General features: G+C 43.2%; 2 protein-coding genes across 2 annotated transcripts; both read left to right on the plus strand.

The window, feature by feature from the left end:
* Positions 1-44: 44 nt before the first annotated feature.
* pik3r6b (phosphoinositide-3-kinase, regulatory subunit 6b) lies at positions 45-8,076 on the plus strand. The gene is made up of 19 exons (XM_005738008.1): positions 45-373; positions 475-570; positions 1,872-1,984; positions 2,138-2,206; positions 2,335-2,470; positions 2,550-2,619; positions 2,712-2,895; positions 3,653-3,800; positions 3,880-3,972; positions 4,084-4,423; positions 4,509-4,605; positions 4,686-4,790; positions 4,868-4,978; positions 6,503-6,605; positions 6,697-6,770; positions 6,849-6,936; positions 7,048-7,100; positions 7,221-7,321; positions 7,403-8,076. The coding sequence occupies exons 1-19, from the start codon at positions 358-360 to the stop codon at positions 7,545-7,547; spliced, it is 2,142 nt and encodes a 713-aa protein (XP_005738065.1). The 5' UTR covers positions 45-357; the 3' UTR covers positions 7,548-8,076.
* Positions 8,077-8,816: 740 nt separating this feature from the next.
* Positions 8,817-12,098, plus strand: mfsd6l (major facilitator superfamily domain containing 6-like). Its single transcript, XM_005738009.1, has 2 exons — positions 8,817-8,993; positions 9,980-12,098. The coding sequence occupies exon 2, from the start codon at positions 10,032-10,034 to the stop codon at positions 11,802-11,804; it is 1,773 nt and encodes a 590-aa protein (XP_005738066.1). The 5' UTR covers positions 8,817-8,993; positions 9,980-10,031; the 3' UTR covers positions 11,805-12,098.
* Positions 12,099-12,955: the final 857 nt, after the last annotated feature.

Raw genomic sequence — 12,955 nt, forward strand, 5'->3', positions numbered from 1 at the left:
TATTCAGGAGGGAACTGTGTTCATACTTACTTGAAAACGCTCGCTCGGACAGAAGCTTCTGTAGTAAGCTTTGGAGAAATGCTGCACACAGAGTAGGAATGAAAGTAACAATGCTTTGCACGATGCGATGTATTTATAGCTGAGCCAGTCATCGGACAACAAAGCAGAAGTGCACTTACCTTTCACTGCAGGGTATCAGGTATTTGTACTCAGTTCAATTTCTGTCGTTTCGGTTGCTGGGCTGTTGGGGACTAGTGCTGAACTCTCTCCTCAGAGGAGAGGGCTTTTTGTGATTTGTTCTGGTTTGAGTCAGCTGTGCTAAAATTAAGCCTTCAAAAACTCTGAAGAGTGGAAAGGATGGTCGATCCCACAGGTGAGAGTTTTCATTTCTTCATGGGCATTCTCGTTTCACCAGTAAAAGCAGCAGTTTCGGAGTCTAGAGAATGCAAACAAAATGTGTGTGTGTTTTAACAGCTAAAGAGGACCTCTCCTCCACTTGGGACTCCAGCTTGTGTGATGATGTCCAGGCTCTTTTCAAAGAGATGAAGAGCGAGAGTTGTTCCCGCAAAGGTATCCACTACTGAAAGTATATAAGCGCACTGAAATCAAAGTCTGAAGTCAAAGAGCAACATAATGGATTATTAAAAACTCGTCATCATTGCTGAGAAACGTGTTTGTCTAGTAAAACAGACGCTTCCGTTAGCAGATAGTTTGCATCAACACAGGCGATCATTTTAACAGTATTGTTTAATTACTAATTATAATAAATAGATTCTAAAACTGTGATATATTTCCTTATCACTTCCTGTTTTCCTTCCCTTTGTTTACAATCTATTACACATACAGTCACTGGACACTTTATTAGGCACATGCTCCTAATACTGGGATAGACTCCTTTTCCCTGCAGAACTGCATTAATTCAACAAGCTGCTGCAGATTTGTTGGCTGCACATCCATGATGTGACTCTCCCAGAGATGCTCTGTTTGACTGAGATCTGGTGAGAAGGCCTGAGCCTCTGATACAAAGCAGAATGGATCCATGCTTTTATGCTGTTTCATGTAAATTTTGACCCTACCACCCAAATGTTGCAGCAAAAATTAAGATTAATCAGACCAGGCAACATTTTTCCAATCTTCTGTTGTCCTGTGCAAACTGTACTGTAGCCTCAGTTTCCTGTTTTTTGGTCACAGGAGTGTCAGTCTGTTGGTGGGGCCCTGTCTGCCTACAAGGTTTAATATGTTCATATTTGCATTCAGAGATCCTCTTCACCTCGACTGTAACTAGTGGTTATTTGAGTTATCATTGGCTTTATCAACTTGAAGCAATGTGCCCCTTCATCTCTCAATTCTGGACTCAACAAGGCATTTTCACCCAGAGAACCGTCACTAGCTGGATATTTTCTCGTCTTCTGATCATTCTCTGGAAACTCTTGAGATGGTTTCCATGATCAGCAGTTTCTGAAATACTCAGATCATGGTACCTGACTGGCACCAACAACCATTCTGATGCTCGATTTGAACTTCAGCAGGTCATCTTGACCTTGTCCACATAATTAAATCCTTTGAGCTGCTGCCACGTGATTGGTGGATTAGATATTTCTATTAATGAGCAGTTGAACACGTGTACCTAACAAAGTGGCCGGTGAGTGTAAAGTATTTACACATGACTATGTGACTCCTAAAGCTGTGATTTATAGTTTTGAGTGAGGGATACCTAATAAGGGGCTGCAGAGCTTTTAAGCTAATTAGCTAATAGTAGTGGTATCAACCTTCCACCCTTTTCACACACAGTGGGATAATTTAGCTGCTAAAATAGATAGTCACACTTATTTGAGACAATGCAAGCAAACTACTGTCTGCCTGATTTGCAGGAATGCTGGTATGGAACCTCCAAAGGAAGGTGGAAGTCAATCCTTCCTGCAGCCTTTCAATAATCTCAATTCTGGTCCAAAAGCTGGAGAAGACATTAACAACAGTTTCCAAGGTTTGTCCTTCATCAAGTCTAGTCAAAATCAAGTTGTGCAGTTGTGCAAAAGCTGTGCATTTAAAGACTTTCTTTTCTTTACTTCTGCTTAAAAAGTGCAAAATGAATTCAGATACTGAATTCTTGTTTGTCTGGGTTTTTTGGCTGGTGTAGCTCCATGAGAAAAAAACCTACATGTCTGTCAACCCAGTGCTGCACACGCTCTACTATGTAGTCATTCAGGTAAGACGCACTTGGCAACACACAGCTGAAAATACGATATTGTTCATGAAAACACTGCAGCAACAGCAACAAGCTGTAAATAATGTACAAATACAGGCTGAAAGGCTTTTCTGTATTTCAATATCCAGTCAGGTGTCACAATTCCTAAAGGTCTTTATCACAAAGCGTACGAGTGTTTGGGGAAACTGCTGATACTGCCATCGCCATACTCCGCTGTGGCTCTGCACACTCTGAGGAGCATCAAGATGGAAATGACTGCACCAGGTATCACATATCCTTACACGCGTGACCTCGATACTAAAATCCGCTCTCACTCTTACCAGACAAACCCTTTCCTCAACAGGATCTCTGTACCTGAAGAGAGTCATCGCAGAGCAAAATATCAAGAGTGAGCATTTTGCTGCCAGGGAAAAGTAAGCAAGCCATATTGAAAGACCTCCAGGCCTGTATCAGAATGATTCAACTGTATATCGCAACATTATTGTCTCCTGCTTGTGTCCTGCAGAGTGTTTGTGCTGGCAGACCCAGCTGTGTTTTCTGTTTCACTGGAAGCTACGGTTAGAGCATACTTGGAAGTGTCACGCCGGCTCACAAACACACGGACTATGGAGAAAAGTGTGCTTTTCCGTGTGCTGGAGACAGGGTTAGGGACGACCTGCCAAAGCTCCAGACTAGCTCAAGCTCTTGAGGTAAATACATCCATGAGGGTGCTTTGGACAAAGAAACAGTAGTGATCCCCAGAGGATGAATCCCATTCATTTTCATGATCCCAGATTTATTATTTACTATGTATATAAATATAAACATAAGCTACATGAACTAATCACCCATTAGTTCAAATGGTGTATATGTATAAATCAGGTTTCATTTTCCAGGTTTCAAAATCAGAACTTTAGTTCACGCCACCTTGATTTCTATAAATATAAAAAATAACATGTAATGCTCAGAAAAATCAAATCAAATCAAGGAAAACTTAACAAAATTAACTTTTTTTGCTGTGAGTTTGAGTCCAGCACTGAAAGGATTTGTTTTCCACTGCACGGTGACATGGTGGTTAGCACTGTTACCACACAGCAAGAAGGTCCTGAGTTCAAATCCAGTTTGCATGTTCTCCTCGTGTTTATGTGGGTTCTCTCGGGGTACTCCAGCTTCCTCCCACCATCCAAAGACATGCACTTAGTGGGGATAGGTTAATTGATTGATCTAAATTTCCCATGGTAGTGAATGTGAGTGGGAAACGTTGTCTGTCTCTGCGTGTTAGCCGTGCGACAGACTGGCGACCTGTCCAGGGTGTCCCTGCCTCTCGCCCTATGACAGCTGGAATAGGCTCCTGCGACCCTGAAAGGGAGAAGTGGAATGGATGGATGTTCCTGTGTCATTTTGTTCCCTTATTCACATCAAGCTATTCATCAAGATCTGATGTGTTCCCCTAATTTTTTTTTCCAGGTTTTAGAGGACCATGATGTGAGGCAATATTTCCAGGATGTGGTTGAAACTGTGAAGCAGAGTTTACAGCATGGTCCCGGCAGTCGTGCAGATTATCTGAAGGGGCTGAAGCAGATACACAAAAACATCTTGGCTGCCTCTGAAAAAGGTCTGAGTGTAGTGTGTTATAACACAAGTTATTCTAAGTGGAGATAATAATAATAATATTTCTTATCAACTTCTCTCAGATGTATTGCATGATGAACAAGGTCCTGTGTACAGCACTACAGTGCCCTTGCCAGAGATGAACTTCCTCATGTGGACAGATGAAGAGATGCTATGTGAGCCCATCAAACAAACAAGAACTGATGCTTCATATCTATAATCTTACCACACATACAAGAAGGCTGCAGTTTTACTTGAAACTGACGTTAAATTTGTCTTTCCTTAAGGGAATCTGTTGACAGACTTTGCCCTACCTTCTGGCTCCAACCCCATTAAGGATGACAAAGAAAGGATCTCAAGAGACAGCGGGATAGTGAAGGACTTAAAGGACTCAGACGAAGCAGAGCAGCTGCCTTACACGGCTCAAAAGACACTGCGGGAACGGAGAAATGCCTTGAAGAACTCAAAGTCTGCAGAAAAACTGAGTCTGATGGAGGAGAAGATGAAGGAAGATGTTACCGGAAACTCACCTCTACTCAAAGAGGAGCGAAGTCACACGGCTCGAATTGTGGTACTGGGGGACGACAGCACCCTGGGAAAGCTCACCAAGGCTTATTACATCATACGGTGAGGATCCCAAATACTGGAGTGTGTGTATGTGTGTGTGTGCATGCCAACTTTTAAATAAACTTTTCTAAAAATGTCCATACAGCAAGAAAGAGGCCAAACGTAACATGCTGACCAAGAAACTAGACCTGCAGCTGTACTACATCCCAGTCTCTGATGCAGAGGCTTCCCCGAGTTCACCTGTGAGTTACACTGACACATTCAAAGCAGCTCTGACAGGTGTGAGTGTAGAGGACTACGTAACTCTTAATACTCCTCACAGGATGAGAGCAGGTTGTCTTTGGCGTCCTGTTTGGAGAGAGTGGATCCATGGTACAGTGTCAACGTTAGCAGTCTGGGAGCTGCCATCCCGACGCTACCTGAGCTGGTAACCAACTGTAGCGATTACATCTTATTAATAATAACTATATGCAGTCCATCTAATCCTGTCCGCCCTTTGCACAGCCTTCTGTTTCCAGGAAACCGACAGAGCTGAGCCTTTACTTGTTGGACACCCTGTGTTACTACCTTCGCTGTGGGACACAGCCAGTTAACCTCCCGGTCTATTCAGTTAAGGTACAGCAGAGCTATCGTGTGTAGATATTGTGTTTTACATACATTTAAATGTGGAAGGCAAAGAGCAAGGCTGGCTTTTCATGTGTCAAACATCGTAGCAGAATTCAGCTAAAAAGAAAATAATAATAAATAATGTCTATTTTTCTTACTTAAAGCTGGACTTGTGTCAAATCGTGTAACTGCGTGTTGAATTTGAGTTTTAGAGTTTGGACAATGAAATGTTTTCCTGCTGATATGGGGACTTAGACATTTAGTATTAGACCTCCCGTGTCATATCTTTGTTTCATAATTTCTCACATTAGTTTTATTTGTGTGTGGATCTTTGTATCATTTTCAGTGAGTTTCAGTTCTTTTTCTCTGTTTCTAATGTAGTAATATCAAAGTTCACAGCCAAAACTGACTTGGCTTGTTCATTATTCCAATAATAGATGAGGGAACAGCCAAATTCTCAAATTGTATTCTTAAGCTCCTGAACCACATAGTTTAACTCACAGAAAGGTGAACCAGTCCCTGTGTTTGCATCTGAGGGTTTTCCCCTCTCAGGGATTCACTTATGCAACAATTTGTTGTTGTTGTTGTTGTTGTTTTTATGACTGTAACAAATTTCATGTTGATCTAATTTAAATGCTGTGTTATTTTTGGAAACTGTTTTTTTTTTTCAAGTTTTAGCATAAAATATTTTTCCTACAGTGTGTGGAGAACAAATCTGAGCTAAGATGAGAGAAAATGTTTCACTTTATTCACCAGGTGGACGAAATCAGAGTACAAGAAATGTTGATCTCAGTTCATAATAACTTCACAAGCTTTTTGGTGACATGCACTGGCCAGTTTATTAGGTACAGTTTGCTGAATTCATTATTTATGAAAAAGATTCAACAAGATGCTGGAAACCTTCCTCAGAGATTTTGGTGTGTTGATCCACGATAATGTTCAGGTTTGGTGAACCCATTCTAATTCTAAAAGTATTGTGACTCTGATTGTAGATTTAGTTTCCTGTTCTTAGCTGACAAGAGCAGCGAACGGTGTGGTCTTCTGCTGCTGCAGCCCATCTGCTTCAATGTGTTGTGTGTTCAGAGATGCTTTTCTGCATGCTTCGTTTGTAAAGAGTGGCTATTTGAGTAATATTTTCATTCCCATTGGCTCAAAACAGTCTGGCCAGCAGACCAGCAGTTTCTAAAATACTCAGATCACGGTGCTCAGTTTGAACTTCAGCACGTAGTCTTGACCTACATGCCTTTATAAACATATGTGACTTGATCCTTACTACATGCCTGAATGCACTGAGTTGCTGATTGTTCGACTCCGTATTTGCATCAGTAGCAGATGAACATGCGTGCCTAATAAAGTGGCAGATGGGCGTCCAAATGTCTTTCCAGCTCATTCACTGTTTCCAAACAAATTCAAATGTTACAGCTTTAACTAAACTAAGTTTAGCAGTTACTTCTTCAGTGTAGAGTCTGGTAGGTGCTGTCATTCGTTTGTTCACGCTGGTTTTTGATTTGATTAAATATGCCGTGTGTTTAGATGACCCTCTCCAACTCTGATCTGGCCTCAGTGGAGGAGCTGTTTGTGTCCCACCTGGAGGCCGACATCCCAGATTTCAGACACCTTAAAGACCAGCAGCAGAGTATGTGTGCGAATCTTTCTGTGCATGTGTGTGTGGATATTGATGTAACCACGGTAACAGATGGCGACATAAACTGGCTCGTCTTTGACAGGGGAACCCTCTGTACGACAAAAGAAGTCATCGGTGGAACTCTTTGGCGTGGTTCTATCGGTCAACTACACAAAGGTGCACCCCTTATCCTTTTACACTCATTAACACTGTCACACTTGCACACAGACTCACACTCACTGATGTTCTCAACAGGCCACTTTAAGCAAACGAGACATTAAAGGAGAAGCATCTATGACCTGGCGTGTGGTGATTACCTCAAAGCCGGCAGCTTCAGCGTCAGGTTTGTTGTTGGTTTTCTTTTTTTGTTTTTGTTTTTTTATCAATTGCTTTATTTCAGTGCAATAAGAATTATGTGGAGAAAAAACTGAGTCACCCTTTTCATTTTGTTTAGGGGAGAGTTACCTGGCTGCAAGGTTTGACTCTCTGAACCCCGCATACAACACAGTAAGACGTTATTCTCTTCTGCCTTGGATTATTGGCTAGTTATATCTCATTATGCATGATGCAGTGGAAGTGCTTTATCCATATCTGAAGGCAACCGTTAACTGAATCTGTTAATGATAGAAAATCGAAACTCGAAACATCAGCATCAGGACAATGGAGCAACGAACACTCTGCGTGTGTCTGGACAAAGACCCTCGCAGGATATACACCAATGTCCAAAAGTAATTTTATGCTTCTTCTGTTTTTACTTGTCCACTCTCGCCCTTTAAGAAAAACTAACATGCTGCATTGTTCTTTTACAGAATAGAAATCTCTCCATGCTTGGACCCGGGTTGCACCATTCGGTGTAGGTACAGCATCGGCAGCGAGCAAGAGCTGCCACTCAGCAAGTATCTGGACAAAGTCATGTCACTGCCAATCAACAGCTTCTCTGGTGTCAGCATGTGAGGGACACAGGCTGACTGCTTCACAGTCATCTTAATGTTACATTAGCAAAGCTTATCCGTCCACCCATCAGTTCATTTTCTTCACCACGCATACAGTTCAGGGTCGTGGTGGGCTCGAGCTAGAGGCAGAGGCAGGTCACCTCTACATTGCAGAGTAGAATCATCTACACTGTCTTGTGTTTAGTAACATTAATGTTAATCCCTTTGGATCCTCTTAATTTAGTAACACACGATTATTTGGATTCCATTATCTCTCTCACTAACTGAATTCTAAATGCTTACAAATCCTGTGATAAGAGTTAACAGATCCTCTACATGAGAAAAAGTAGTTAGGTTCTACTAACTAAGAATGCAGAGCGAGTCTGCATGTCGAAGTATCCCAATGCATCGATCTACCCCTGAGTGTGTGAATGTTAGAGGTGTGTATGCAACAGGAAAAAAGCGCTTGTATGAACAGGCGTGATTGGTTGAATGAGGCTTGCAGTAAAATGTGCTTTGAGTGTTTGTATTAAAGCTCTACATAAGTACCTGTCCAGTTAATTTGCTTCAAAGACAAAGTACTACAAGTATCCAAGTGCTTGTTACCTGTGGCTATTTTTCAATAATAAACTTTATATTTTATAAGCTGGTCGTGGATTTTTTATGTCATAAATCAACTTAATCAGTGCAATGAAATACTACAATAATGCCATGTGGCATCCAGCAGACGAGGTTAAAGTCCCACATGCTGGGGAGGTAAAAAGAAAGAAGAAGAAAGAAACATATATGTGATTTGAACCTCTTGATGTATGTGAATTTTTAGGGTTGAATCAAGTTGAATCACCCCATGTGACACCTGTTAGAGAGCAGAGGTGTAAAAAAACAGCATGTGCTGGAGTTTGGTATTTTCTGCTTTGTGTCAAACTGCTGTACGATGCTTTCTGCGACTTGAGCCATGATCCAGGCAAACAAACACACAAGTTTCATTGCTCAAAAGAAAAGAAGTCCGGAGATTCAAATCCCCCCCAAAAGGGGGTCATTTTAAAGTCAGCACTAATCACACTAACTGAAGTGGTTCTTACTGAAGATTTTTATCTTTGCACTGAGGAGACAAATATAAAATTCAAACCAGATGACCTGCTTTAATAACGTGTAATTGGACATCAAAACAGAGGAGTTGGAGCTCTCTGATCACTCTCTGATGAACTGCGCCTATCGCCTAATCGAGCTGCGACTATGCTCTCTGTAGTGCACACGGGCATCCACACCAACAGGAGGAGCTATAGTCGTGGGAATCTGCGCCCACAGGTGTGAACTCGCACTGCTGCTGCTGCTGAGCGCGTACCCGACTGCAACAGGTGTCCAGAGCTCAGAGCAACAAAGGTTCAAACACGGGAGTGCGCTGTCGGAGTCGCGGGTGGGAAATGATCGACAGAAGAGGATAAGGAACTTGGGCAGAATTTAAAAGGTAAATGTTAAAACTTTGTTCTTCTTCCTTTATAAAGTTGGCGTGACGTGGACTAGTCCTCCACATCTTGCAGGCACAGGTGCGTCCAGCCTGACGGGTGGTTTCCTGACAGTCTGTCATTTCCTCGTTTTTTTCGTGTCAGCTTATTTCCTCAAACACAATGAAGTCGCTGTAGGGTGATCATTTGAGTCTGTCTGCTTCGCATGTGAGTGTGGATAAGTTACTATAAAAACAGATACTTTATTATTGTTGGAGCTACAGCGAAATAAACGAGGGCCAGCCCTCAACTCATTTATTAAGGGCCTCTATCGCATTAGGAACAGCACGAGGAATCATTTTATTACCCGAGAACAGAAATAAATCGCCTGGAGTCTTCAATTTATTTATTTAAACAACTCTATATGGCCAACATAATGGCAAAACATAACTAAAATGAATGTCCACATTTAATATTTCTTAAATGCTATACAAGGATAGCATGACAGGTGTTTACTTTGACTGCACAGGCGTTATCTGTGAGCAAGTAATGGATTCATATTTAAATGACTGGACATGAATAACTTGAGCTTATTATATAATATTAAACTAAAGTGTATTTCTATCTAGTTTGGCATCTTGACAATCCTTTCTTTAAATATGTAACACATTCTAGGGTCAACTTAAAAAAAAGCAGATCTGAAAATGTAAAACTGAGGTCAGAGGTCAAATGAGACTGATATTTAGACGCAAAGTGTAATGTGATATTTAGAGTCCTCATACACCAGTATCATTTCCTGATTTTTGCCAATACAAACAAAGTCAGCAGAATCTAAAGCACACTTCTGAAGATAAAAGACATTTTATGAAAGTTTGACTTTATTTGTCCTTAAAAAAGGTCAGAGGTCAAATCTTTGTATGATGATGCCTGATGCCTTTTCAGAATGTATTAGTATCAAAAGACTGAAATGTCTGCACTAACATTTTTATATTTTCTCTGTCTCTCTCAGTTTGAATCGCTCCATGTGACAGCTAGCAGGACGGACTCTAAGCTGCTCAAACATGAAGAGGATCAAGCAGATTGACATAAAGCGAGCCCTCGCTATGGCTGGAACCTTTAACTTCCTGTGCTCCTGCGCTAAAGCATGCTTGCTGCCCTTCCTCACCCTGTACTTCAGACAGCTTGGCCTGACTCCTGCCATGACGGGCATCGTCATGGGTACCAAGCACTTTATTACGCTGGTGTGGAGCCCCGCGGCGAGCCTGCTCTCCAAACACTACAACAAGAGACGAGTGGTGATCTGCGGCTCTGTCGTGTTTTCGGCAGCAGCCGCTCTGCTCCTCCTGCTCATCCCGCACACGGATATGCATGCATGGACTTGTAACGCCTCGGATCCGCACGTCGGCCCGCCCCAAAATCCATCTGATGTATTGTCAGTGAACATCACTGGACCTGTAACATCCCATCCAAAACCTCATGTTTCCCAGTCGCTTGTCACTCATCTTCCTGATGCTGATAGGAAAGCTCCTGTTATTACAAATGAAACTTCACCTCATCATCATCACCATCACAATCACAGTCATACCACTGAATCTCCTCTTCTTTATGCGCCACAAAAGAATGAATCAAAGGTGCTTGAAAGTTCCAGCAGCTCTTTGGCAACTCCGGTCAGAAACAAGAGGTCTGAGCTGAAATCAGAGCAGCAAACGGGGGAGAAAAAGGATGAGAGTTCTTTGGGCTTCCTGGGCAACCTAAAGGTGATGGACACTCAGCATCAACTCTTCTTCTTGATACTCATCATTATGTGTGTGTGGGAGGCGGCATCCGCACCCTTGGAGTGGAATGTAGACGACGGCCTCTACGAATATTTAGATTTCGCGGATGCCTCGGACCGCTACAGCAGCACCAGGGTGTGGGGTGTACTTGGAGCAGCATGCGGGGTTGGGGTAACCGGCCTGCTGGTGAGCCGACTGGCATGCCTCATAGCTGCTCAGACCTCAAGGAGTGTGGTGCATTTCTACTGCTATGCCAGCCTGGCGTTTCTGGTCCTGCCCCTGGCCATGTCCCTCCCTCTCTACCTGAACAAGAAGCGAAACAGGACCAGCGGGCTCCTGAAAGCCCTGCAACTGGTGCGCGGCTCCCCACAGGCTGTGCTCTGCGTCTTCACCACCCTGCTGGTCGGGGTGGCGAACTCGGCCATCGACAACTTCCTCCTGTGGCGGATGCAGGATCGCGGAAGCAGTGAGCTGCACATGGGACTATCTCTTGCCCTCGCTCTGCTCTCGCAGGCCACCTTCCCTCTGATGGCTGGCCGAGTCTCCAGGCTGCTCGGCCCTAGGAGGATGCTCGCAGTTGGAGCCGCGAGTCTCGGCCTGCAGTGCTTCTACTACTCCTTCCTCTGGGGAGCGTGGGCTGCACTGCCTGCTCAGGTGCTGAGTTGTTTCAGCAGCGGAGCTCTCTGGTGGGCCGTGAAGCTCCAGTGTGAGGACATCGCCACACCAGGGGCTGAGAGGAGCGTCAGGAGGGTCTACAAGTCCCTCTCTATTCATCTGGGTAGTGCACTGGGGAGTTTGGCTGGAGGGTTTGTGGCCCAAAGCATCGGGCTCACATGGATGTTCAGAGGACTGGCGATGGTTTTGATGGTGTGGTGTGTGTGCCTGCCCCTGCTCCAGTGGAAAGCCCCCCACCACCGCAGGATTAACTATTCCCGCCTGCTGGCGGCGGACGCAAGCGAGGCCAGTGACTCAGAGTCAGAACAGGAGAGAGACTGGCTTGATAAAGCAATGGAAAATGACAATAGCAACAACAACAGTGCAAGGAAGGTAAACCACTAAAACCTCCAGACGGTGAAAATACTAAAAGGAGCATAAAGCAATTCTGTGAATAAGAAGAATAAATTCACTGTCACATAATAAATGAATCAGATTTTGCTATTAATATGGAAATGGGAGTCATCGTTCCCTTCGAGCTCTGCAGCCTTGCTTAAAGATATGTCACTCTTCATCACCAAGTTGCACAGTCCAGATGGGGATGATTAATTTCCCACCCTGACAGGATTCATTACAATCAAAAGTGTTGACTTTTCCTTCTCATTACTTTTCCATCAGAATTAAATGTTACGTCATCCAGTCTGTCCCTCCATTTTTTTATTTTATTTTCTTTTATCAGTCTGCGAGTGTCAGCTCTACGGATGGATTTTGGGATTCATCTCTGGGCCTCCTGAGCTTTTACTAATGTACATTTGCATAAGCGGTTATTGTTTTCTAAAGCAAAGAAGGCAGCAGGATTACAGCCGAGCAAATCAATTACTCAGTGCCGCCGGGCAGCTTAAACAGCCTGAGGTATTGTGTTAATGGAAGCATGGAAGCTTCTCTCATGGTGTATAAACACAAGACGTGTGCAAAAGGTGAGGCCAAACTGTTGCACCACCACACCCGAACCTGCTGTTAATCAGCTGGAGGAGTCGCAGCTGACTGCTCTCACTTATCAGCTTTGTGTCTCCCTCTGGGCTCTAAACTCTGAACTGAAGATATAGATGAAGCGAGATGAAAATCTTTGTTTATGTGTATTGAACTGGGGTAACTTGAGCACATTCAGAATGTCTTGTGCAAAAATGACTTGAGTTGTACAGCCCTGAGCTGCGACGACAGTCAGAAGACACCTGTTTAAAATTTTATTTGTCTAATTTATATTTCTGCTCATGTCAGATGTTCTCTCTCCATAAAAGATGGATTTAGACTGTGAAACCTTAAATCTGCATTTCTTGCACTGACCAGCAGGGGGCAAATGCTACGTTTGGAGAAAGGACTCCAATTACATAGGTTCTCTTTCATATAATTCAATTCAATTCAATTTTATTTATATAGCGCCAAATCACAACAAAAGTCACCTCAAGGCGCTTCATAGATACAGAGAAAAACCCAACAATCATATGACCCCCTATGAGCAAGCACTTTGGCGACAGTGGGAAGGAAAAACTCCCTTT

This window comes from Pundamilia nyererei, unplaced genomic scaffold (assembly GCF_000239375.1).
Source record: "Pundamilia nyererei isolate P.nyererei 1_Seehausen unplaced genomic scaffold, PunNye1.0 scaffold00081, whole genome shotgun sequence".
Taxonomy (NCBI): Eukaryota; Metazoa; Chordata; class Actinopteri; order Cichliformes; family Cichlidae; genus Pundamilia; species Pundamilia nyererei.